Here is a 27,748-nt window from a genome sequence, read left to right on the forward strand (position 1 = left end):
CGTCGCGTCACTTCATCGCATCTTCGCGTGTTCGCAACAGAACGCGGAGATACGAAGATACGAAATTGAAGAACTCAACCACTGTACTTAATCGTGCTGGCCATGAATAGAACTAAAAGATACGCGTTCTGGTACAAGTCTAAAACATTCCTCTGTACCTTCCAAGAAGTAAACCAATTTAACATTTTAACCATTACTGAAATGATTATGGCAGTCATCTTCGAAATAAAAGCGACAGAAACCATTTCCATTGAGAAATGTTTACTAAAAGCAGAGTTCATTATACATGTATGACTCCGACTCTTTAAAAATCACTACCAACTAGTGATGATACCATGTGTTTGCAAAAAGGTGAGCGTATCCTGCCCCACCGGTGGCACCCGTAACAAAACACTATGCAAACGAAATTCATTTTTTGACCTGAAAAAATAAACCACAGGAACATGTGGTACAATCATAAAATGGAATTGCATCGGATATAGTTTTGTCATTGGTGGGCACGATTTGGGAAATGTCCTCCCCATTTCGACCATAAAAAAGATATGCTTTCTTATAGCCTTGTCTGTGTGTAGTACTTTCTTGTCGTGAGACTTCGTAGTCTTTTGAATTGAATAACATTGTTCGTACCACACATATACAATAAGTATCAGTACAGAGTAAATGCAGAAATATACATACACCTATTTCTTATGACGGCAACATCTAACTCAAATATACTTTTGGGAGTATTCAAAACTGCCAGTATACCGAAGCTATTAAATGAAATACGTCATATTCGCTTTGACAATGAATGTGCACGAGACTACATATTGTCAGGGGGTACTTATGTCTAAAGATGAGAGTGACAAGAATTCTATTTGGTTACATGTAGCCTGTGGTTCCGTCTCTGTGTTACCCCTTGAGAAGGGACCTTTCCTGGATATTTCATAATCTCCTTTTATCGTAAACGTTTGAGAGTTTCGTATTGATGAGATTACCTTTGAGTCAATGTCGCCATTCCATGTGAAACTGACGGTTGTCAGGCATATAAGGGACCCATGTTTATCAAACATGGAGGTTTGGGTTTTTGCAGGGGCCAGTGAAACAATCCTTGCAATCTGAACTTCTTGAGCACCATTCGTACATATACAGTGACATTTAGACTATTTGAACTAGATTTAAGAACGACTCCTTTTTCAAATGTGGCTGCAAACCGGATCTTTTAGCCAATATGTGTTTCGCCATTGCCTACATTGGCGCGCTGCAATGCCTTGGAAACTGCAGTGGTCAAGGTCAGTCATAGCATCTTCCCAATAACATAACTCATCTTAATAAATACATTAATATTTCTAAAAACCGTATTTTAATTTATAATACATGCGAAAGGTATACATTGTAGGTGCAGTTTATAAGCAGTTAACGTGCATCTGTAATTACCAATAGCAACGCGTTGTTAGTGACGTGACTAGGCCACCGACGAGATGTTTATGACAACACTCGTAATGAACAAGAGGGTCGTGCGACACTGGGACTTGGTCTTATTGGAACAAAACTGTCATAAACGTGAAAGTGTATCACTTGTTGTGGTAAAGCTGTCATGGCGTTGTGGAGAGGTATAATGTACAATTACCTTGCGTAGAACAGATGAAAATCTATTTTCGGATCCGGCGTGGCAAAAAAACCAAAGAAATCACAAGTAAAAGAAAAGATATGCGTGCAGCTTGGCATATTTCCCATCTAAATTTGAAGTTATATGAACAATCTTAGATTCTGAAAACTGATTAAAGTATGCCATTGTTAAGAATTAAAACATCACCTGATGGTAGTCAATCAACACTAATGATTCCATTGTAGCGAATAATAATTCTTTTATATTGCTTGTGTGCAGATCCAGGCTTAAGAATCTGGTAACAGAAATAAGAATAAAAAAATGTACTTGAAAAAAGAGTTTCAGGCAGTGTCAGTGGTGGAGGCTCATACGCTGAAACAGGGTTGTGCTGTCAAACCAGTATTAGGAGTATTATACAGAACAGATGATGTCAATCTTAGTCTTCCATGTACGATATACAAGTCACAGTACAACCATATCTTCATAAACGATTATTATCACACAATACCTTTTCAGTGTATATTGATCTATTGTAATCACACAACGCTTCTACCAGCACATGCTCACAGAAGCCCTTTAGCATATACTGTAACATGTCCATCTCACAGAATACCTTCAGCGTATACTATAATATATCCATCTCACAGAAGCCCTTCAGCATATACTGTAACATGTCCATCTCACAGAAGACCTTCAGCATATACTGTAACATATCCATCTCACAGAATACCTTAAGCATATACTATAATACATCTATCTCACAGAAGACCTTCAGCATATACTGTAACATGTCCATCTCACAGAAGACCTTCACCATATACTATAATACATCTATCACACAGAAGACCTTTAGCATATACTGTAACATATCTGTCTCACAGAAGACCTTTAGCATATACTGTAACATATCTGTTTTAAGAATGCCTTCATCGGCACATACTACAAATATCCATCTTACAGAAAGCCTTCACCATATTCTATAGTATATCCATCTCACAGAATACCTTAAGCATATACTATAACATATCTATATTACAGAGTGCCTTCATCAGCATATAATATAACATGTCCATCTTACAGAATGCCTTCATCAGCATATAATATAGCATATCCATCTCACAGAATGCGGTCGTCAGCATATATAATATAACATATCAATCTCACAGAAAACCTTCACCATATTCTATAACATATCGATCTTACATAATGCCTTCACCAGCATATAATATAACATATCGATCTTACAAAATGCCTTCATCAGCATATAATATAACATATCAATCTCACAGAAAACCTTCACCATATTCTATAACATATCGATCTTACATAATGCCTTCACCAGCATATAATATAACATATCGATCTTACAGAATGCCTTCACCAGCATATAATATAACATATCGATGTTACATAATGCCTTCATCAGCATATAATATAACATATCAATCTCACAGAAAACCTTCACCATATTCTATAACATATCTATCTCACAGAATGCCATCATCATCAGCATATAATATAACATATCGATCTTACATAATGCCTTCATCAGCATATAATATAACATATCAATCTCACAGAAAACCTTCACCATATTCTATAACATATCCATCTCACAGAATACCTTCAGCAGATACTATAACATATCCATCTCACAGAATACCTTCAGCATATACTAAAAATATTCATCTCACAGAATATCATACTTTATCCATTTTACAGAATTCCCTTATCAACATAAATCACATCACATCCATCTCAGAATACCTTCATCAGAGTATTCCATAAGATCCAACCCACTACATACCTATATCAGAGTATACCATATGTAAAGAATACCTTTACCATGTGATATCCATCGCAAAGACTACCTATATCAGAAAAAAAATGCATACGACAGCAGATATTCTATTGAAGATTAATCATATACTAAAAATACATTATAAATTGTGTCTATCGCCTTATATCCCTGTTGTGAATACAGGAAGCACGTTTGTCAGAGAAAGCATACAATGTGTTATTATATTATAATAATTGTCTTTGTGGAACAGGCAGCTCACATTGGCGCACAGCTGCAGTGTTCTCCTTGCTTCGGCTGGGCGTGACTGTCACCCGCTCACATTGGCGCACAGCTACAGTGTTCTCCTTGCTTCAGCTGGGTGTGACTGTCACCTGCTCACATTGGCCCACACCTACAGTGTTCTCCTTGCTTCAGCTGGGTGTGACTGTCACCCGCTCACATTGGCGCACAGCTACAGTGTTCTCCTTGCTTCGGCTGGGCGTGACTGTCACCCGCTCACATTGGCCCACACCTACAGTGTTCTCCTTGCTTCAGCTGGGTGTGACTGTCACCCGCTCACATTGGCGCACAGCTACAGTGTTCTCCTTGCTTCAGCTGGGTGTGACTGTCACCCGCTCACATTGGCCCACAGCTACAGTGTTCTCCTTGCTTCAGCTGGGTGTGACTGTCACCCGCTCACATTGGCGCACAGCTACAGTGTTCTCCTTGCTTCAGCTGGGTGTGACTGTCACCCGCTCACATTGGCGCACAGCTACAGTGTTCTCCTTGCTTCAGCTGGGTGTGACTGTCACCTGCTCACATTGGCGCACAGCTACAGTGTTCTCCTTGCTTCAGCTGGGTGTGACTGTCACCCGCTCACATTGGCCCACAGCTACAGTGTTCTCCTTGCTTCGACTGGGTGTGACTGTCACCCGCTCACATTGGCGCACAGCTACAGTGTTCTCCTTGCTTCGGCTGGGTGTGACTGTCACCCGCTCGCATTGGCGCACAGCTACAGTGTTCTCCTTGCTTCAGCTGGGCTGGGTGTGACTGTCACCCGCTCACATTGGCGCACAGCTACAGTGTTCTCCTTGCTTCAGCTGGGCGTGACTGTCACCCGCTCACATTGGCGCACAGCTACAGTGTTCTCCTTGCTTCAGCTGGGCGTGACTGTCACCTGCTCACATTGGCCCACACCTACAGTGTTCTCCTTGCTTCAGCTGGGCGTGACTGTCACCCGCTCACATTGGCGCACAACTACAGTGTTCTCCTTGCTTCAACTGGGTGTGACTGCCACCCGCTCACATTGGCGCACAGCTACAGTGTTCTCCTTGCTTCAGCTGGGTGTGACTGTCACCCGCTCACATTGGCGCACAGCTACAGTGTTCTCCTTGCTTCAGCTGGGTGTGACTGTCACCCGCTCACATTGGCGCACAGCTACAGTGTTCTCCTTGCTTCAGCTGGGTGTGACTGTCACCCGCTCACATTGAAGCACAGCTACAGTGTTCTCCTTGCTTCAGCTGGGTGTGACTGTCACCCGCTCACATTGGCGCACAGCTACAGTGTTCTCCTTGCTTCAGCTGGGTGTGACTGTCACCCGCTCACATTGGCGCACAGCTACAGTGTTCTCCTTGCTTCAGCTGGGTGTGACTGTCACACGCTCACATTGGCCCACACCTACAGTGTTCTCCTTGCTTCAGCTGGGTGTGACTGTCACCCGCTCACATTGGCGCACAGCTACAGTGTTCTCCTTGCTTCAGCTGGGTGTGACTGTCACCCGCTCGCATTGGCGCACAGCTACAGTGTTCTCCTTGCTTCAGCTGGGCTGGGTGTGACTGTCACCCGTTCGCATTGGCCCACAGCTACAGTGTTCTCCTTGCTTCAGCTGGGTGTGACTGTCACCCGCTCACATTGGCCCACACCTACAGTGTTCTCCTTGCTTCAGCTGGGCGTGACTGTCACCCGCTCACATTGGCGCACAGCTACAGTGTTCTCCTTGCTTCAGCTGGGTGTGACTGTCACCCGCTCACATTGGCCCACAGCTACAGTGTTCTCCTTGCTTCAGCTGGGCGTGACTGTCACCCGCTCACATTGGCGCACAGCTACAGTGTTCTCCTTGCTTCAGCTGGGCGTGACTGTCACCCGCTCACATTGGCGCACACCTACAGTGTTCTCCTTGCTTCAGCTGGGTGTGACTGTCACCCGGAGATTGCCAGCGTTCACCAATGTAAAACACATTTATTTATATTATCAATTAGAATAAGAATTTCTCGTCAAGAAAGGAATTGAATTCTAAGCCAGTACAAGATACAACATGAATAAAAAAAATGAAGAATTGCTGTTACACCAAACAATAATTGTCTGTAGAGACACGTTCTGTACGATTGAAGCTAAACGAAGAAATCCATCAATAGCAGATGAAGATTGTGCCCATTGTGCTCCTTGTGGTTAGATAGTCACATCAGTATTGCCTGAATAATCACCGAAACATGTACTAAATTGTCAATCCATCATCGTCAGATCCAGATTCCTCGCACAGAAAGTTCATATGATTATAGTTTTACGCCGCTTTTAGCAATTTTCCAGCAATATCACGACGGGGGACACCAGAAATGGGCTTCACACATTGTACCTATGTGGGGAATCGAACCCGTGTTTTTTTTTGCCTGAAGTCATTACATATTATTTTATTTTGACTCTAATACTGTAGATCCACAATTACTATTTGTCTACATTATTGTATAGCAGCAATAACTCAACTTTAAACTTTACTTTGTATAATCATTATCAGTGTTAAATATATACCTCTGAAATTCCTTCTTACTGCGCATGTTCGAGGATGAGAATGGCCAGTGTTGCTTATAAACATCTCTCACACTGTCCTGCATGGCTCCTGGTGGAGCGATGGTCGGTCTTGATCCAAGTGTCCAGTCGGTACCCACAAAACAGGAATTCTAGATACTGTGTTCCTCTCAATTGGTGTTAACTGTTGCACTGATGTACCGCTTCTAAGATGTGTGTCCGGTCATAACAGTATTAACAAATGAGTGGATATGTCTTCATAAGATTGTTAACATCTGTGTAAAACTGGCTCGTCATACGAAAGTTATAGTCAAATTTGACTATGGTTGTTTGTTACGAATAAATGACAGTCAGCACTTCTCGACTGAGGATAGCTCCAGTGTGTGATATGTGTCCTATGGCCTCTCCCCAACAGCTTCCCCACATGGCGACAACACGATCTCGCGAACCAGACTACAACCACGTTACTCCTGGCCCTTCTTCTGTGTCACAGTTCATTACTGATGTTCAACACCGGATATTTCTCCATCCCGTCTGGTAAAGATCGCAAAGCAATGAGACTTTCTTGATTAAGAACAACCTAATGGTGGCAGTTACTGCCAGTAGGTGTCATTGTGTTTCCCTTACTTCATCAATCATCCATTTCGACAATGTTCACGCGAATTAGCAATTAATGTAGTATATATGGTGTTGGTGAACTCGCTACACGCCGACAGCCACTTCAGTGTGTGATGGTAGCCGTCTTGTAGCAATCACGCTCTGCCCTCACAAGTCACGCTGCCTCTCCAAAATACTCATAAATCTACAGCAGGTATATAAGTACACACTCCGAACTATGGGTCATGGCAAAATGTTGGCCCTAATCTCACGTTTTTTGCCTAATGTAAACTATACTTTCCCAACCACTTACCAGCTATGCCCGTCACATCTTACCTGCTAAAACCCGAATCTTGGTCTCTCGTCTGATCCTTCCCATTTGCCGTCTGCTCTTCTTCCCCTGCCGTCTGCTCCTCCTCCCGAACTCCCGGCACCTCCCACACGTCCTTGTACATCGTAGTAAGGAGCCCTTGGGCCCCTCTCAATAAGCCCTCGTGCATAGATCCCATTTCGATTTATGATCATAGAAAGTCTATGATTTACAATAGTGCGAAATATCGTGAGTGTAGTCCATGGACAACTCCGTATGACGGTCTCAGATGTTTATGTCACATATATGATGCCTTCTTTCTGCGTGACCCCACGTTAAACGCGTGTTTCAGATATGACCTACTCTCTACTTAGCCAGCTATTAGGGGCCTTAATTACTGCCATCGCATGAGTCAACCAAAACTCACTGAAATGTCAACAAATTGCATTATAGCACCGTCATGATACTCACTATGGTTCTGTTCACAATTTCTGGTGCCTTTCTTTGACAAAAACCATTCAATATCTGCATTCTTTCTTTCAACTATAACGCTTACAGTCTTCCATACAAACCAATTAGGGTTTCGTGTATAAAAACATATAGTATAAAATGTAATGTCCTTTTTGCACTGCTATCCTTCTATTGCATGCTTGGTTCAATCAGTCGCATTGATGATATTCATAACGATGTTGATTTGCTGCGTAGCCCCAAAGCGGCAGTCTATTCAAGAGTCACTGTGTGTATTGTATTCAATATAGCTGACACCATCAGGCCTCACTAGACTTCGTGTCAGCTGACACCATCAGGCCTCACTAGACTTCGTGTCAGCTGACACCATCAGGCCTCACTAGACTTCGTGTCACACAGACAAACTGAGATCATCAAATGTCCAGTCTGTTCTAAGTTTCTCTTGTAGGATAGAACGGCCGAGCAATTACTGTAAATGTTTCTTTTTGTGTTCATACACAGAAGGACAACATATTAATGTAGTGTATTAATAATTAATCCGACACACGAATCTCCAAGGCTATAGCATTCAGTATCTATGATGGGTCGTATCGTATGTAATGCTGTATGATACAAGTCACTTCAATTGGCTCTTTCTAATGCAATGGCGCTTTCTAACGCAATGACTCTTTCTAACGCAATGCCGCTTTCTAACGCAATGGCTCTTTCTAACGCAATGCCGCTTTCTAACGCAATGACTCTTTGAGCTTGTCTCGTTAAATACTGCTTCCGGCTTTCGATGTATTTTACAGAGGTAAGCTGCAATACCCAATCCTTGTAGACCAGGTTCAGCCTGTCAATGATATTTCCGTGTTTCCTTTGATAACGTCTTTGTTACGTCATTTGGAACCGTAAACACATTGATCATCCACACTGAAAGTCTGTCAAATGATGCAAAGCAACAAAGCTTTTCTTGCATGGTTTAAGGATTACTCCTACATATCCACTAAATGAAAATCACAACCATCGAGATATAATATTCACATTATTGAAAACAAAGCGGAAGTGTTGTCATAGTTACGCAACAATCCAAACAATGCATATTATCAGGTTGTTAAGGATTAATTCACAGCCAGATCGTTTCCCCTTTCCAATATGTTCTCTGGATGATAGGCTCATATGTTCTGAGGATATTAAAAACGAAATTACAGTCATAAATATCACTTACGTCACGGAGAACGTTCACACAGATGAGTCCGTTTATTTTCCTCTTGGGAACAATTTTGTCTTTGGCAATAAATACCACCTTAACGAGAAGAACGGTTCCAACGCGCGTCAAGGTGGCGCCTCGGTCCTACAAGCCTCCCTTCTATTTAGAACAATTATTATCACTCGCCAATTTCCATTTTTCTTCTTGGAAACGCACAATTGTAAATCGATTTTATTGATTGTGCTTTGATGTAAATCCACACGGGATAAAATGATAACATTTCTACATGTGTTCATCACGTAACAAGTCGTCAGCTGCTTCTGTATGTCGATGTTAGTACCTTCCCCCGCGTGAGCTTGACAGCGTCTTGGTTACAAGTTATGTTTGTAAGTGTTGCATTTGGTCCCAGGACAGCAGAATCCAGTCCATATATTCTATTTTGCTTTAAGAAATGTTCCAGATAACATTATAAATATGTCACCTCTTTTTCTTCTTCAGCTCCAGCAACCCGGACCAGCGATATTTCTATTACTGATCTTCAATGGTCGTTGTTCGCTGATGGTTATGGCTATACAAAGTACGTGGTTTACTTTTTCACATTAGGTTCAAGCAATTCCCATTCGTGTTACGACTGCCACGTTCTGAATAAATCAACGAAACTGGAAATGAATCCTGAATAAATCCCGACACAAGTTATGACTGGTATTTGCTACTGTATGGCTTGGTATCATGTCAGTTGTCATCAAACAATAGTTTCTGACCAGTCGATAAGGAGACTATTAATCCAATAAATCAATGTCTGGCATATAACTGACCTGTATATAGCAAATGTCGGATTGGTGGAACAAATGTGGAGTGCTAGTATCAGTTATTATTTGACTTTGAGTCGATCACTGTTGGGCAGGTGACACGAGTAAACAAAGCCATGTGAAAACCTGAGCACGAACCCTTGTTGGCACTGACGTGATGTAACCAGCTGTCTTGTCCCACACCACATCAATAATTAATGTCAGACAAATGTGGATACATTGCATCAAATCCAGTCGTTGATGTCAGTTTCATCGATTTGTGAGTTCTCTATAGTTTCATGAAAAAGAATATTATTCGACGTTGTCGATTTCTTAAGCAAAGAACAAGCTTCTGTCCCCTTCAGTGGCGCTATGTTTTCCCCGTGCTGTCAGTCTGGATACCTGTGTGTCCGTGACAATTACCGTTAATCCTTAAGAACATGTCGACATATCCGACATATGAAGTGACAATTTCCTGTGCGTGACAAGCTGTGTAAGTGCCAGTGACGGCACCCTGTACATTTCCTGGGCCTTGTACATCATTCTTTTATGAACTTCAACAACTTGATACTATGATTTAAATCGTGTCATGATATGACTGTTTAAGTACTGTCTGATAGAAATTTGCCATGTAAACGACATGTTATTTGTGACAGTTTTGACAGCAATATCCGCTGGCCTCCTGGCACCATGGACATCGGCCAGTAATGGCGGTAATTCAATACAGAATGCATCCAGGCATAGTCTTCATACTTCACGTGAACACACGGACACGATGGACGTGGGCACAGCCTTCATAGTCCAACTCAATTTGAAAACTGTGTGTGGTGCGTTCAAGTATTTTTAGTGCATCCCTCTCTGGTTGATGCTTATCGTCGAACTCGCCCACGCTTTGCATATCATAATCTGTCGTCATTCGCAATGGGGATATTTGAACCTGCCTTAGCCATTCCCCAAACGTACGCTGGATCCGTCATATTTGACATTGATCACACAATCGATGACGAGGTCGATAATGTAGGCTAATAACAGGTGTAACGCACCCGTAGTGCGTCTCCAGCAGTTTTATAGCGAGTGTCCAGCAGTCTAGGAGCGACCACATTGTCTCCCGCAGTCAGTAGCGAGCGTCTCCAGCAGTCTAGTAGCGACCACACTGTCTCCCGCAGTCAGTAGCGAGCGTCTCCAGCTGTCTAGTAGCGACCACACTGTCTCCCGCAGTCTAGTAGCGAGTGTCTCCAGCAGTGTCTTAGCGACCACACTGTCTCCCGCAGTCAGTAGCGAGTGTCTCCAGCAGTGTCGTAGCGACCACACTGTCTCCCGCAGTCAGTAGCGAGTGTCTCCAGTAGTCTAGTAGCGACCACACTGTCTCCCGCAGTCTAGTAGCGAGTGTCTCCAGTAGTCTAGTGGCGAGTGTCTCCCGCAGTCAGTAGCGAGTGTCTCCAGCAGTTTTGTAGCGAGTGTCTCCAGTAGTCTAGTGGCGAGTGTCTCCAGCAGTCTTGTAGCGAGTGTCTCCAGTAGTCTTGTAGCGAGTGTCTCCCGCAGTCAGTAGCGAGAGTCTCCAGTAGTCTAGTGGCGAGTGTCTCCAGTAGTCTTGTAGCGACCACAGTGTCTCCCGCAGTCTAGTAGCGAGTGTCTCCAGTAGTCTAGTGGCGAGTGTCTCCAGTAGTCTTGTAGCGAGTGTCTCCAGTAGTCTAGTGGCGAGTGTCTCCAGCAGTCTTGTAGCGACTACAGTGTCTCCCGCAGTCTAGTAGCGAGTGTCTCCAGTAGTCTAGTGGCGAGTTTCTCCAGCAGTCTAGTAGCGAGTGTCTCCAGTAGTCTTGTAGCGAGTGTCTCCAGTAGTCTAGTAGCGAGTGTCTCCAGCAGTCTTGTAGCGAGTGTCTCCAGTAGTCTTGAAGCGAGTGTCTCCAGTAGTCTAGTAGCGAGTGTCTCCAGTAGTCTTGTAGCGAGTGTCTCCAGTAGTCTTGTAGCGAGTGTCTCCAGTAGTCTAGTGGCGAGTGTCTCCAGCAGTCTTGTAGCGACCACAGTGTCTCCCGCAGTCTAGTAGCGAGTGTCTCCAGCAGTCTAGTAGCGAGTGTCTCCAGTAGTCTAGTGGCGAGTGTCTCCAGCAGTCTAGTGGCGAGTGTCGCCAGTAGTCTAGTGGCGAGTGTCTCCCGCAGTCTAGTAGCGACCACAGTGTCTCCCGCAGTCTAGTAGCGAGTGTCTCCAGTAGTCTAGTGGCGAGTGTCTCCAGCAGTCTAGTAGCGAGTGTCTCCAGCAGTCTAGTAGCGAGCGTCTCCAGTAGTCTAGTGGCGAGTGTCTCCAGCAGTCTTGTAGCGAGTGTCTCCAGCAGTCTAGTAGCGAGTGTCTCCAGCAGTCTTGTAGCGAGTGTCTCCAGCAGTCTAGTGGCGAGTGTCTCCAGCAGTCTTGTAGCGAGTGTCTCCAGCAGTCTTGTAGCGAGTGTCTCCAGTAGTCTAGTGGCGAGTGTCTCCAGCAGTCTAGTAGCGAGTGTCTCCAGCAGTCTAGTAGCGAGCGTCTCCAGTAGTCTAGTGGCGAGTGTCTCCAGCAGTCTAGTAGCGAGTGTCTCCAGTAGTCTAGTGGCGAGTGTCTCCAGTAGTCTAGTGGCGAGTGTCTCCAGCAGTCTAGTAGCGACCACAGTGTGTCCCGCAGTCTAGTAGCGAGTGTCTCCAGTAGTCTAGTGGCGAGTGTCTCCAGCAGTCTAGTAGCGAGTGTCTCCAGCAGTCTAGTAGCGAGCGTCTCCAGTAGTCTAGTGGCGAGTGTCTCCAGCAGTCTTGTAGCGAGTGTCTCCAGCAGTCTAGTAGCGAGTGTCTCCAGTAGTCTAGTAGCGAGCGTCTCCAGTAGTCTAGTGGCGAGTGTCTCCAGCAGTCTAGTAGCGAGTGTCTCCAGTAGTCTAGTGGCGAGTGTCTCCAGTAGTCTAGTGGCGAGTGTCTCCAGCAGTCTTGTAGCGAGTGTCTCCAGCAGTCTTGTAGCGAGTGTCTCCAGCAGTCTAGTGGCGAGTGTCTCCAGCAGTCTAGTGGCGAGTGTCTCCAGTAGTCTAGTGGCGAGTGTCTCCAGTAGTCTAGTGGCGAGTGTCTCCAGTAGTCTAGTAGCGAATGTCTCCCGCAGTCTCGTAGCGAGTGTCTCAAGCAGTCTAGTAGCGAGTGTCTCCAGTAGTCTAGTGGCGAGTGTCTACAGCAGTCTAGTAGCGAGTGTCTCCTGCAGTCTAGTGGCGAGTGTCTCCAGCAGTTTAGTTGCGAATGTCTCCCGCAGTCTAATAGCGAGTGTCTCCAGCAGTCTAGTAGCGAGTGTCTCCAGTAGTCTTGTAGCGAGTGTCTCCAGTAGTCTAGTGGCGAGTGTCTCCAGTAGTCTAGTGGCGAGTGTCTCCAGCAGTCTAGTAGCGAATGTCTCCCGCAGTCTAGTAGCGAGGGTGTCTACCAGTAGTCTAGTGGCGAGTGTCTCCAGCAGTCTAGTAGCGACCACAGTGTCTCCCGCAGTCTAGTAGCGAGTGTCTCGAGCAGTCTAGTAGCGAGTGTCTCCAGCAGTCTAGTAGCGAGTGTCTCCAGCAGTCTAGTAGCGAGTGTCTCCAGCAGTCTAGTAGCGAGTGTCTCCAGCAGTCTAGAGGCGAGTGTCTCCAGCAGTCTAGTTGCGGTGGATCATCCATCCACTGTGTTATATGACGGGGCATACGACGGTATGATCCGTGACCAGCAGCAGCATGGTGTGGATTCGGGGTGACAACCAATATACCCCGGCCACCCTCTGTCACTAAGCTCCAGGCCTTACATGCTACACGGATAAAGTTGCGACTCTGTTCATGCAAGTCTCCCACTAATCAAACTCTCTGTCCCAGCACTGTGTTCCTGTATATATTCATTTCACACCTGACCGACCAGGAGATTTGTGCAGTGCTAGCTCTGTTCTGTGGAGGGGCTCTGTGTGTTCTGTTACACTGATCTCTCATCGTTAAGGTGCAAAGCAGCCTTTATCTCAGTCATTGGTGGTGATCTTCATCTCACTACTGTTTGTGTTCTACGTTTAAGTGATCTTGAAAGAACCGCTATTACATTTCGGTTAAATCACCTGCATAGACCTGTCAGTGTCAGAACACGTGAGACTGGGCAATTATCATGTCGTTACCCTGGTGGGGAAGAAAATTGCAGGTTAAGTCTCTTCATGTGACATACAGAGGGCTTTATGCATCGGAGTGTTTATGGTATAGTGCAGAGCATGTGCCTACATCCCATCCCACAAATCGCAGATATTGGCAAACACAGTGCACCAGATCACACATTGCACTCGTCGACTAACTATTAATCAGACATTTGTCATTAGCTATAAATCCAGACGACGCGACCATACCGGCTCAAGCCTATACATTATCCGTGTGGAGGGGAGCGTCTCACGAAGACCTTACACATGAGCCCTGGTAAACACCAACACATTTATTCAAGCACAATTTTGATCCCTGATATGTCATATGTAATCGGAGGGGAATCGATCTGATCCAGGGAAAATATAATCACCCTTGGACAAACATACGTTAGTCTTGCTACTTTAGGGTTCCCTCTGAGAAACATTGTCGGGGAATGGTTAATACGGGTGGGGGCCCTCCACCCGGATACTGTTTTTCTGGGACACTTAACCCTAATCTTTCGGTTGCTCTTGAATCCTATGATTAAATCTCCGGTGGTTCGTGTAAAGAAGGCATGCTATCTCTGGGGTCAAAGCCATGTGTACATCTCCGGTGGTTCGTGTAAAGAAGGCATGCTATCTCTGGGGTCAAAGCCATGTGTACATCTCCGGTGGTTCGTGTAAAGAAGGCAAGCTATCTCTGGGGTCAAAGCCATGTGTACATCTCCGGTGGTTCGTGTAAAGAAGGCATGCTATCTCTGGGGTCAAAGCCATGTGTACATCTCCGGTGGTTCGTTTAAAGAAGGCATGCTATCTCTGGGGTCAAAGCCATGTGTACATCTCCGGTGGTTCGTGTAAAGAAGGCATGCTATCTCTGGGGTCAAAGCCATGTGTACATCTCCGGTGGTTCGTGTAAAGAAGGCATGCTATCTCTGGGGTCAAAGCCATGTGTACATCTCCGGTGGTTCGTGTAAAGAAGGCATGCTATCTCTGGGGTCAAAGCCATGTGTACATCTCCGGTGGTTCGTGTAAAGAAGGCATGCTATCTCTGGGGTCAAAGCCATGTGTACATCTCCGGTGGTTCGTGTAAAGAAGGCATGCTATCTCTGGGGTCAAAACCATTTGTGTATAGAAGAGTATTTCAGTCGTCAAAATGTCACCTGTGGTACATCCCTGTCTATGTGTGCAATATAGAATACAGCGCAGTATTGTTTTACTAGTTTTATAACTCAATACATCAACCATTTCATGACACCTCTCCTTTAAAAACAATATTTACTTACTATTCATTCGCATGAGTCCAGGTAAGAATATGTATTCCATCATTGTTCATTTATGTATTACTTTACTCGGCGTTCAGTCGTCCTCTTTACGACATTTCGACATTTTCTATCCCCAGGTAGTTGTAACATAATGATTGGATCGTCAAGTCTTACTGTCTCCGGCTGTAAATGTCGCAGTCTCATTAAAATCAGATCTTAGTTCTGGCAACCGCTAAACAAAGATCTGAGGACATCCCGTTACAGGTCACGTCAAAACGACCGGGAAAGTCATGGTCGGAATGTGTTTTCTAATCATGCAGCCTCGAAAGTGTTAACACGGGGTATTCCGAACGACAGATGGGATAAATATTTGAAGCGGAAAGAATTATCCATAGCTCTTGGGAAGTGCTGCCGTACAATGTCATCCATCTATTAGACATCCCAGAACGTATTTTTTGTTCTATTTTCAAAATGTGAATCGATTTTTTTCAAAGGTAACCTTGAATGAAAGTCGCCAGTTTGATACTATAGTCGTAAAGCTCGAGAGAGCTCATTGGCCAGTGTCGACTTCTTGTTAGTCTTTTTATTGGTCGGTCAAAGTTCGCGAAAGGTCGTTCTGGTGAGGCCTGTAATTGGATGTCCTCAGAACCATGTTTATCGGTAGCTAGCACGAAGATCTGATTTTAATGAGATTGTAAATGGCGAGACTACCATAAAACATACACAATTTAAAATGCGCGTCTCTCAATGTTCTTCTATATTACTAAAGCCCCAATAAAATGCGTTCACACATTCACTCCGAACAAAGTGACCAGACCATTTATAGCTATTCAGCAACCACACTTATTGATATGAAAACACTGCAAGATGTCAGTATTGCGTTAAAAGTGAAGTGGGACATACAATTTGGTGTATTTTTAGCAGATAAAGAGAAAAACGTCAGTGTGAAGAAAACTCAAACAAGGGGAATATATAATATAGCATTAAGTGGGGTTAATGATGAATTGTGGCGTTCACAGCTGATTGACAACTAATGATTATAACCTGGAGCTCACCTGGTTAATAAGTTACGTTATTGGTGTCTATAACTCACCTGGTTACGTTGTTGGTGTCTGTAACTCACCTGGTTAACAAGTTACGTTAATGGTGCCGGTCATAAAATGACCATACAAACATCAAGAACAGGGAATCTAGTTATCTTAGTATCAAGGAACGTATATCCTTGTACATTTAGACAAGGCGGTGAAGCTGTCAATTGTTCCGAGCCTAGTCTCCATTTAAGACGTATTACGATTTGAGAGTTTCCACTTGACACCTTCTTTGCGATTTTCCTATTCAGGTTGTGTCCTTACCCTGGTGAGAGGGGGAGGTCTATCCCCTAAGTAACAGCTTCTGGGAGGCTCCACTAAACATATATAGATAGCGGTACCTCAACGTAAGGACGCAACTGTACTTACTCAACATATGGAAGGAGATCTCGCAGAGTCGCTTCCGAGTCCAGTTCGGTGAACCAGTCCATTGTCGATCAGGACAACGGTCGAGTCATCCACTCACTTGATGCGTTTGGGTTTTGTTTCAACTCGGCTCAGTCTTTGTGGTTAATGTATATTTAGAGTACGTTCTCACTGACACCTTCACACTGGACTTGTTATGAACATTATACCAACACACTATTTCTAATTTAGTGGACTCGGATACCATTTTGTAAATTGAAGCTAGATTGTGAAGTGGATATCTTGAAATGACTGGTTGATGTGCATCATGTAATGCCTTTCTAGTTTCACGGTTACCGATTACTATGTATATATATATTATCTATGTCCGTGACAAGTGAACGTCCATCTATGTTGGTTTCATCATACGTCACCAGGTGTCAAGCATAAAGATCAAAGTACAATCTTGGTTCAATCTGCTCATCTTTACACTCAGCTTCTTGTCCAGTCAAATCTGTCGAAATATAATCCTGCAGCTCCAGCTGAATTTCCTCAAATCCCTGTTCCTAATATGTGTATTTACAAGGCTTCATGTCGGTGGAATCTGCGCGAGCGTCAATAGCAGTCAGTCATGCACTAGGATCCCGTCTTATCTCGCGTTTATAGAGTGACAAAACGAGGATTTATTGGCCCTCGGGCCCGTGGTGGTGGTGCGTATCACTATAGTTGCTATCCCACACGGTTGATATCATAGACACGCTGAAGTCGTTGTCTCCTCGGCGCGTATTTACACTGACCTTAATGTTGCCGACACATGCCAAAACCAGAAAGGTTCACACAACTGGAGGTTTGCAGTGCCCTTGTTCAGTGTCGGTTGACGCAAGATGTTGTTTTTCATGTTCATGACAAGTGTTCACTGCCACAGTGATAGACGCCTCAATGTTAGGGCTCGGTATTTATGTGTCTGTGAGTCAATGTTAAACACACGACAACATGTGTCTTAATCGTGACTAGTGAATCATCAATATTGCAAAATTTGCTGTATCCTTAAAAATGTATGTTTATCTGTAGACGTGTAGACTTTGACTGGTAAACACGTGTAAACATCGTAAATGCAGGAACGTTTAGAATTTTGTTTAAATAAATAAATTGTACGTTTGTCGTCGATCTTCCATGTTAATATCGTGGCAGAAAGGGGCGCAAATGCTTTAATAATATCACTAATCTGGTTGAATGCCCAGGTCACCATCAGATCAGGGTAAAGTTTAAGAAATTCTCTCCAGATACACTGTTACCTGAAGTGGTCATTCTCAAGGTGAAACGCCTATCCCAGACATCAATACGTACAGAAGTAAATTGTGAAAACAGTAAATGCCCACACATAATCAATGGATAACTAACAGATAATAAAGAAACACACAGGATGTGGTTTGCAGTCGAAAAAGGTAACACGATTTGTCAACGTATGTAGCAGCAGCAGTAAATTATAGTTCCTACGACATAAGTCAGCGCACGTCACAGCTAACGAAGGTGAGTGAGGCACGTGCTCCGTTCTTGAATCCAGGAAACAGCGCAGGGAGCAGGCACTAGGTGGGTGTTTTCAGATAGGTATCCCGTCCTCACTGGGCAAAGAGATAAGTAACATGCCAGGTCGTAGAAGGGAGCATCTAGCTACAGCTACCTCATAGAAATGTCATCAATGATGTTGTCAGTCCCAGAAGTGAATGGACACTCTTCACGTCGGAGCACTCTATCCAGGGGAGGTAAAGAAGCGATGGGCCGTTACTTGGTGAGACGATAGGGGGGAGGAATCAAATTCTTGGAATGTTACTCGATGGTGCACGTAGGGACCCAGAGTATAATGTGTCTCCCGCATCCCAATTACTGTTCGTAAGAGGCGACCGAATTGAGCAACCCGTGAAGATCCGGGTTACAATGTATCTTCAGCAACCCATGCTTGTCGCAAGATGCGACTTACGGGGTTGGAAGGTTATTCTCGGAAGCTTGGTCGATGCATCCCAATTGCGTAGATCGATGTTCATGGTGGCGATCACTGGGTTGTCTGGTCCAGACTCAACATGTACACACCGCCGTCATACAGCTGACATATGCAGCGTTAAACGACAACAAAACAAAACTGGATGGTTTCACGCAAGCATACGTCGCAAACCATTTCCACATGCCCCAAACGACCATTGGCCGACGTCAGACATGTCATCGATAAACGGGTAGTGTCCGTGACAGCTCCCGGCCAGGGCGACGTCGCATAACAACACCACGTCAGGGCCGCTTCATTCGCAGCCAACACCTCAGTGATCGCTTCATGCTAGCAGCAAGGACAGCAGTGAATGTTATTTATCATCCAAAACTGGCTCCCATTAGATCAAGCGATATAGGGGGTGCGTTGCAAAGCGCCAATCGCTTGTAAGCTATGTACAGCGATTCGCCTTACAACAGTGCGCTAACTTTCAGCCGCTTGCAAGCGAAACAATCGCTGACTGAGGTCGCTTCGTTCTCAAACCAAAATGGCGGATTACTTTGACAGCGGAACAAGGAATTCTTGACTGGATCAACGAGAAAATGAGCAAAGGTAGCTAACACCCCATCATCCTCAGTCTGCTCCACATCTTCAAAGTAGTCATAAATTTCATCAGCTCGTCATCGAGCCTCTTCTATTACGTTCTTCATTACGCGGATGGTCAGGCTCGCTATCATGGTTGATGCATGTCATCGTATCCCAATTACGCGGATAGATGCTCATGATGTCAATCACTGGGTTGTCTCGTCCAGACTCGATTATTTACAAACCGCCGTCATATAGCTGGAAGATTGCTGAGGGCTGCGTCAAACAACAAACAAACAAACGTCAAGGCAACCAAGCGGTAGACGCGCCGCCATTTTGGAAGAGTGCGCAAGCGCTTCGAACTTTTGCAGACCGGGGGTGCGTTGCAAAGCGCCAATCGCTTGTAAGCGATGTACAGCGATTCGCCTCACAACAGTGCGCTAACTTTCAGCCGCTTGCAAGCGAAACAATCGCTGACTGAGGTCGCTTCGTTCTCAAACCAAAATGGCGGATTACTTTGACAGCGGAACAAGGAATTATTGATTGGATCAACGAGAAAATTAGCAAAGGCAGCTAACACACCATCATCCTCAGTCTGCTCCACATCTTCAAAGTAGTCATAAATTTCATCAGCTCGTCATCTAGCCTCTTCTATTATGATCTTCATAACGTCTAGTTGCGCCGCCATTTTGGAAGAGTGCGCAAGCGCTTCCAACTGTTGCAGACCCCGGGATGAGCGATTACTTTGCTTTCTCTTAGCGATTCGTGGCTTGCAACGCGCCCCAGGGGTTGAGCGATGAATTTGTTTTCTCTAAGCGATTCGTGGCTTGCAACGCGCCCCTACACTGTAGATATCGCTGCAATGAAATTACGTCAGACCATTGTGACGTCACTAGTTACCGTGATGTCACAATCAAATGACATCACTAATGGCTCTGCTACTGAAGCTGTTAGCAGTACTTTTTACACTGAAGTCACTGCTAATTACTGTCTACAAATTGAAAAAGTTGGAAGAATGATACTGGATGATAAATAAAATTTCACCCTCGTGTCTTTTGATATCAAATATATCAACACTCGTTGATAAAAGTGGCAAAAATCCTCGGCAAGCCTCGGAATTTTTCCACTTTTATCAACTCGTGTTCATATATTTGATATCAAAAGATACTCGGGTGAGATTCTCTATTTGAAAACCATGGAAGATCCATCCAAGCCATGACGGTCATTCGGCGTTTGGGAGTCGGAGGACTCTTGTGCTGTAACATCATGCTTCATCACCATATGTATAAGCAGGGTCCAGTTTTGTCATCAGTATGGCCGCAGACAAATCAATTCTTTCGAAGAATAGTCTTTTAATAGTAATGAGTCCCGCTTCTGTATATCCTTTATTGATGGAACGGCCCGCAGTATTGCCCTGATCTGAACCCAATGGGACACATACGGGATGGGCTGGGTCGACGTATGCGATAATGTCAGCCACCACCCCATCACGTTCCGTCCTTGACCTTAGCCTTGCACGAGGAATGGAAGAACAACCCAACTGCCCGCATAACCCGAGTGTCAGACTCGGACTTGCCGTTCACACACATGCCTCGGTGCAAATGATGGTCACGTCAGATACTAATCTCTTGATATTGGGATGGTGCTGTAAACCCCATGTAGCTGGGGGAACTGTCAGCACCAGTATTTACTGTACACTCAGTTTGTCACACAGTCAGCATTCTTTGTCGTGCAGACTGCCTCCGTGGTCTAGTGGTAGAGCGGGAGGTCCGGGGTTCCATCCCCGGCCGCATCATACCAGATAACGTTACAAGATTGTACTTTTTGTTACCCTGCCTGGCGATCGGCATTAAGGGGCTCAAACAAGCACTGGTCGGTTCGGAGTAAGTATACTGTGTGTGAAGGGGATGTTCATGTTAAACTCCAGCATAGGCTAGCACTATAAGTCGGCATTGGTTCGGACTAGTACAAGCACATACACAAGCACTACGAAGGCCTGGAAGTAGTTGACACTACGCGTGTAAAGTATATATTTGAACCTGTTTTCGTCGAATATGAATGAGCCGTCTATAGATAAGGAATATGATAGATGTTACTGTGTTGGAGCTGAGACATAAAGCAATGGCGGCTCACTCTCTCCTAAACATTAATAGAGCCAGATCTCATTATTTTTAAGGAATGGAGAGTTATTACCCTACCTAAAACATCACCAGGTCTACGCTATGAGAAAACATTCTCTTGTGGAAAATAAACCAGAAGTTACTGTGGGCTGTAGTTGTTGTGACAGACGCTCTTGATACACGTGGAATATGTTTTCTGACGCTGTTGCAAGTGCGCGATTCTTTGCAGGTTCATTGGGTTTTAAACGACTATTCTGATCAATCGCGGGGGATTGCCGGACATATAGAGACCTGAACATTATACATAATATTTTCTTAACTTACAAGGAGTATGTATATGTTGAAACAATGTAATACTTAATTTCACACCGTACTGCCACGTGCCGTAGCCCCGGTCGACACGTTTCCCGCACACAATTTGAAATCATTCACTTGAGTGTCAATATAAAAAACTAGTTCCGTCAATTCCAAGTTAGAATTAATTGAAATGTTGGTGCATGATAATAAAAAGATGACAACCAACTGTCCATTCCTAAAAGAGAAGAGAAGCGTTTGAACAATAGAATGGCGTCACAGGTGTGTTGTAATACTTGTTGCCACACCTTACACGCCCTTACACATTCGTGTGTCATTGATGAAATCTACATGTGGTTGACGCATGGGATGACTTTACAGTTGGATGAAGATTCAGTACACACCAGCTTGGTTTCAGCTGTAGTGCATGCATGATTAACGCCATGATACGAAAATACACCCTGACAATTTACAATATGCGTTTTAAAGGTGTTCGACCATTCAGAAAACTAGATAAAAGTTTGGTAAAAGCGTAAGGATGTTAGCAGTATCACTGACTAAAATCTCATTGCCGAAATGAGCAAGATACCAAATAATTACAGTCTCGTATCTCAAATGAACATGAAACACAAGATCTATATACTCTGTATCTATTACTCATTATGCAGCCCCAACCTGTGAAATACATACCTACATCAAATGTACGACTAATGTCGGCGGTCCAGCTGTCAGGTCGGCATTCATTACTAATACAGGCAGATCAAAGCAACTTGGTAATATGAACAATATACACATACAACATTGGATAGGAAATATCTCATTAACAAGTCATTCGATTACCAGTGGTAACAACCAGAAGCCCATGAACGCAGCAAATACACCACAGCAAATGTCAGTAAAAACACTAATCACTGTGCAAGACATGAAACACGCGAGTAGCAGGGGTGGTTAACGGGCCTGTGTAGTGCAAGGGTATGTGGTCGGACACTGATTACAGTGGTATCACCCGTGACATGTTATCCGCAGGCGGTACGAAGACGATCACCTGATACGGCTGTTAACAGCTCTGCGGGGGGCATTGAGGACTGCGCGCGATTCTGTTGGTATATGAATATTGTGAAATACATGGTATTTTAGCTTGCTTGGTGAATGCTTCTGGAAAGACGAGTACAATGTGCCAAACGGTGAATGGGTATTATAAGTGTTAATTACATTGGTGCAATGTATTATTCACGGATGCAATGAAAGCGGTGGAGAGACATACCAACGTTCCCCTTGAAATCCTTTCTTGGGTAATTTTTCACTTGGGTAATTTACAACATGCCAAAATATTTGTGTCATTTGACAATTATTTTTCCGTTGACTTAAAGTTATTACGAAGTTCAAACTGGTATAACAAATACTACAGTCTCGTATCTCAAATGAACATGAAACACAAGATCTATATACTCTGTATCTATTACTCATTATGCAGCCCCAACCTGTGAAATACATACCTACATCAAATGTACGACTAATGTCGGCGGTCCAGCTGTCAGGTCGGCATTCATTACTAATACAGGCAGATCAAAGCAACTTGGTAATATGAACAATATACACATACAACATTGGATAGGAAATATCTCATTAACAAGTCATTCGATTACCAGTGGTAACAACCAGAAGCCCATGAACGCAGCAAATACACCACAGCAAATGTCAGTAAAAACACTAATCACTGTGCAAGACATGAAACACGCGAGTAGCAGGGGTGGTTAACGGGCCTGTGTAGTGCAAGGGTATGTGGTCGGACACTGATTACAGTGGTATCACCCTGATACACCACAGCAAATGTCAGTAAAAACACTAATCACTGTGCAAGACATGAAACACGCGAGTAGCAGGGGTGGTTAACGGGCCTGTGTAGTGCAAGGGTATGTGGTCGGACACTGATTACAGTGGTATCACCCGTGACATGTTATCCGCAGGCGGTACGAAGACGATCACCTGATACGGCTGTTAACAGCTCTGCGGGGGGCATTGAGGACTGCGCGCGATTCTGTTGGTATATGAATATTGTGAAATACATGGTATTTTAGCTTGCTTGGTGAATGCTTCTGGAAAGACGAGTACAATGTGCCAAACGGTGAATGGGTATTATAAGTGTTAATTACATTGGTGCAATGTATTATTCACGGATGCAATGAAAGCGGTGGAGAGACATACCAACGTTCCCCTTGAAATCCTTTCTTGGGTAATTTTTCACTTGGGTAATTTACAACATGCCAAAATATTTGTGTCATTTGACAATTATTTTTCCGTTGACTTAAAGTTATTACGAAGTTCAAACTGGTATAACAAATACTACAGTCTCGTATCTCAAATGAACATGAAACACAAGATCTATATACTCTGTATCTATTACTCATTATGCAGCCCCAACCTGTGAAATACATACCTACATCAAATGTAAATCATATGACTTAAAGTTATTACGAAGTTCAAACTGGTATAACAAATACTACAATACACTAATTCTGCTAGGATTAGAAGCAAACAAGAATTACGAATTTACATTGACTTCTTATTATTTCCTATCATTTTCAATCACTGGGTGATAAAACAGGGCGGCAAAAAGTTTGGAATTCGTTATTATAATATTATAAATGGAAAAATAACTGCAAAATGACTGAAATAGTTTGGCGTTTTGTAAATTGCCTAAGTGGAAATTACAGATATTTTACACATTGACTGTGACATATATACACAATTCTTTAAGCTACCCACTGGTAGAAACAGGCGGTGTCAACAAAATGGCGTGCACTGTTTGTCGGTAGACTGACCTATCGATGCATTGCCAGTGTCTCACCTGAATTGTTGACATCGATGCCGGGCTACGCTATTGGTATTATCGATAAACATAACAAAATGAAAAGTAATGTTAATCACTGACATTTCTATTCTTTAAAATATATGTACCCAAAAGTGGTGAGAAATGATGATATCCATTGATTAATAATCAGACGTTTTAGGTTTAGGTTTAGTCGTCATTTTAAATGATGCATGTAAATCGTATTTGTAAGACGGTATAGTAATATATTATTATTATCAAAATATAGTCTAAATGACATCGATAGTCACCTTGGCCTCCTGACCTCGGAAATTTCAACAGATTTAAAACTTCACAGTCAACTCATGCACGTCTTGACCCAATTGTGTACAATACTCACTTTTTGACAAAATTGAACTCCATTCGTGTACCCAGAACCCCACAAAACTACACCCCCGCATACTGTGCCCCCAGCGCCATTACATGCATCGTGCATGCACAGGGATCGGCACAGAGAGTCCGTGCAATATATAGGCGAACACTAACTGCACGTCTACACGGGTCTAAACACAGTATCTGATACTTCCATACATATACGCACCTTGGTTGGTGGACTTTCTTTCTAGTTCGCTTCAACATTGTCTTGCCTTTCTCGACGCACTTGGTCGGCTCGACTAGCTTCTGTGGTGAATGCACATTTTCATTATTGTCACCTGGTAAGCGTTGCCATGCCAACGTGCCGTTTGCGTTTAGAATTATCACTAAATTGTAACCGATAAATATACTCCATAAATATTTTAAGCTGAGGGTATCCCTTACATTGACATTTGTATCGTGTTCCTGGTGTTCTGAAACAAGCCATGTCCGCCGCTTTTCAGTGTAAGTCGGATGGCGGGAATTAATTAAGTCTTTACATATTTGTTTTAAAGTGCAATATTTTGAAATCAACAACTAAGATGTCCTTTTGGGGTTTTAGCATAAATATATTCGTGGCATATTGGTATGCTTTAATAAAGTAATATCGTTTTTAATGCATTCAAGTATATATACTCAAAGGGAACTGTGAACAGTTTTAATTTATTCATAACTGATAATATTCATGGTTTATGCCGTATGCATGGGTTAAATAGCGAACACGTAGGGCTTTCTTTCACTTACACATTGATGTCAAGGAATGAAAACCACTAGACATTTCGCAATAACGTTTTTAAAGAACGCATACACTACTCAGCAGAATTTAAATGTTGAAATCTGTACCACTGAAACTATTTGGCTGTACTCTTTACGCCCCAAACACCCGTTACGGGTGGCCCAGTCGTCTAAGGCGCCGCAATTTTCTGTGCAGAGTTGCGTCCCTTGGGCACTCCAGAAAACTGAATGTGGGTTCGAATGTCGGTTCGCCTCGATTATGTTTCTAGGTTTGTCAGCACCATTCCCGTGCTCGTGGGTTTCACCGAAATTGTAAACGTCTAAGACCTGCGTTACTACGGGATTTCCTCCCACATCAAGCCTGACACACCACGTTATAACTGGAATACGCGCACTGTTCAAAGCGACGTTAAACCAAACTCACTCACTCACTGATATATGTCATATCAAATGACTTTCGGTAGAGATTCTCTATACATTTGTCGAGTGATTATTGTTTAATGTAACCAGACCCTTAAAATTTCACGTTGTCGATAGAAACGTATTTATGATACAGACACGAGGAATGAAAACAAGTCATCTTCGGCATTTTTTATCCATTTTTACTCTCATTTAATCAAGTTTCATTTACCGATATGCTTAGTTGAGCGTGTTCGTATCTATAGATGCATATATAATTTTAAAAGAAAACTTAAACATGTAAAGGAAAGACGGTGGAAGCCAACCTCTCGCGAAAATTTCTACGCGGATTCATACAGTTTGCATATCGGTTTTTCGATTCATACCTCAATGAACCGAAAAAAATCCACAGTCAATCCTAAAATATTTCTATCAAATGACCAAACTATTGTTTGGCTTCAGATTGGTATTGTACGAGCGTATCGTTCAATTACCGTGTATTGGTATTACCTCCCCTTAATACTATTATAAGGAGTTATGTCCCTTCCATGTTCATGCCGATAACATCAAATTTACGAAGTGAAACCTTGAATATTTCATGTAGGTGGTCCTTGCATCAGTTTTACATCCACATCTTCACCCGCGACTCATTTCGTACTATCTATCATAATGTTCCAATGGTCCATTGTTGTGCTGTATACTTAGGTATATCGTCGATGGTCTGTAACCTTCAAACGTGTGTCCTAAATTCGTGATGCATGATGACTAATTGCAAAATGATATTTTTAAAATGCCAAGAAAAATTTGTATTTACCAACTGGATCACCGCATTAGACCATCACAACATCCGTGTCATAGTGTTTGTAAATTGTATGCTTGTTGGCCTTGTATTTTGTGCAACCTGGCAACTGTGTACTGCTGTAAACAACTTACATGGGTTCAGCCCAGTGTCCTAATTTCTGTCAGTATATGAACCTGATTTGATATATGACAACATACAGTTTATTATCCAAACCATTTTCTTTTTAGTTTGAGTCGATTGATGTTCAGCTTATGGATTAGTTAGTGTTTAAACTGGATCGCTGCAACACGTGTAGACACTCTCTGTAGCTATATATCTGTGTCATGACTGATTGTTCAGAAATATGTCATTTGATATCAATGTTTATGTCAAATATGTAACCATTCCATACATCTGTACATCATCTTACGTAAACACACTTAGCATTAACATACAAACTGTAAAACATCTCGTTTAATTAACTTTAAACATCTTTTTGTTTTAATTTATGAAGTCAATTACTATCCCCAGCAAATCAGAGAAAAGGTACTGAAAATATTACTAATCAGTTCTAATCAATAATGGATTGTCCAGAAGACACCAATTATTATAATGATAACAATGACAAAATCCCAAATGAAATCAAAACGCTAGTAAACATACACCTAACTATAAGCTGTGTAAACTGGGGGTCCTGGCAATGTTGTGTCAGGTAGAAAGTAGGATCCATACTCTAGCTTGAGTTCTCAATATTAGTGCGCCAAAACTGACCTTTCTTCCTAAAATATGTTTCTCATCTATAGGTTAGTCCAGTGAAAAACAGGGCAATGGGGTAGTAATTACATTTTGGCTTGGCACAAAGAACATGGTTTGATTCCCAACATGGCTACAATGTGCGAAGCCCATTTTTAATATGGCTAGAATATCCTTAAAATGGCAATAATTTCTAATTCACTCTAATAGAAAAGACTAAGGCGACACGGTATAAATGAGCCAAGCTATTATGTTTGTTTTTTCATGTGAACAATTCGTATGTCATCTTTCCTTCAATATTATTTCAGATTGATAGAAGGAGGATGATGTCTGTCCTAAAAGTCATCTCCAGACTGTCATCGGTTTATCTCACCCCAGCTGTCTGTAGAAGTACCAGTCTGAACATAGCTGCCAGACATACTTCAACATTGATGAACACTTGTCGGCAGTTGCTGATACCAAAAACAGTAACTGTGAGCCAGCAGGGTTCATCAGTAAACCCATTTTGTCTTCCCTTGATTCAGCAGTGTCGAACATACAAAGTCCGATCCTCTGT

At 43.2% G+C, this 27,748-nt stretch overlaps 1 protein-coding gene across 3 annotated transcripts in view; it reads right to left on the reverse strand.

The window, feature by feature from the left end:
* The window catches only part of LOC125381653, a 63,063-nt gene extending 46,127 nt beyond the window's left edge, over positions 1-16,936 (reverse strand). Inside the window, exon 1 of one of the 3 annotated variants that reach the window (XM_048398850.1) lies at positions 16,349-16,936. In XM_048398850.1, the coding sequence (XP_048254807.1) occupies positions 16,349-16,410 (62 nt within the window). In that variant the 5' untranslated portion in view covers positions 16,411-16,936. Of the gene's footprint in view, positions 1-6,173; positions 6,838-7,103; positions 7,889-16,348 lie in introns of those variants that run through there. The other 2 variants (XM_048398848.1, XM_048398849.1) reach the window with 2 other exon arrangements.
* Between the last annotated feature and the right edge of the window lie 10,812 nt (positions 16,937-27,748).

The sequence above is a fragment of the Haliotis rufescens genome, unplaced genomic scaffold, assembly GCF_023055435.1.
Source record: "Haliotis rufescens isolate VD_foot unplaced genomic scaffold, xgHalRufe1.0.p SCAF_19, whole genome shotgun sequence".
NCBI lineage: Eukaryota > Metazoa > Mollusca > Gastropoda > Lepetellida > Haliotidae > Haliotis > Haliotis rufescens.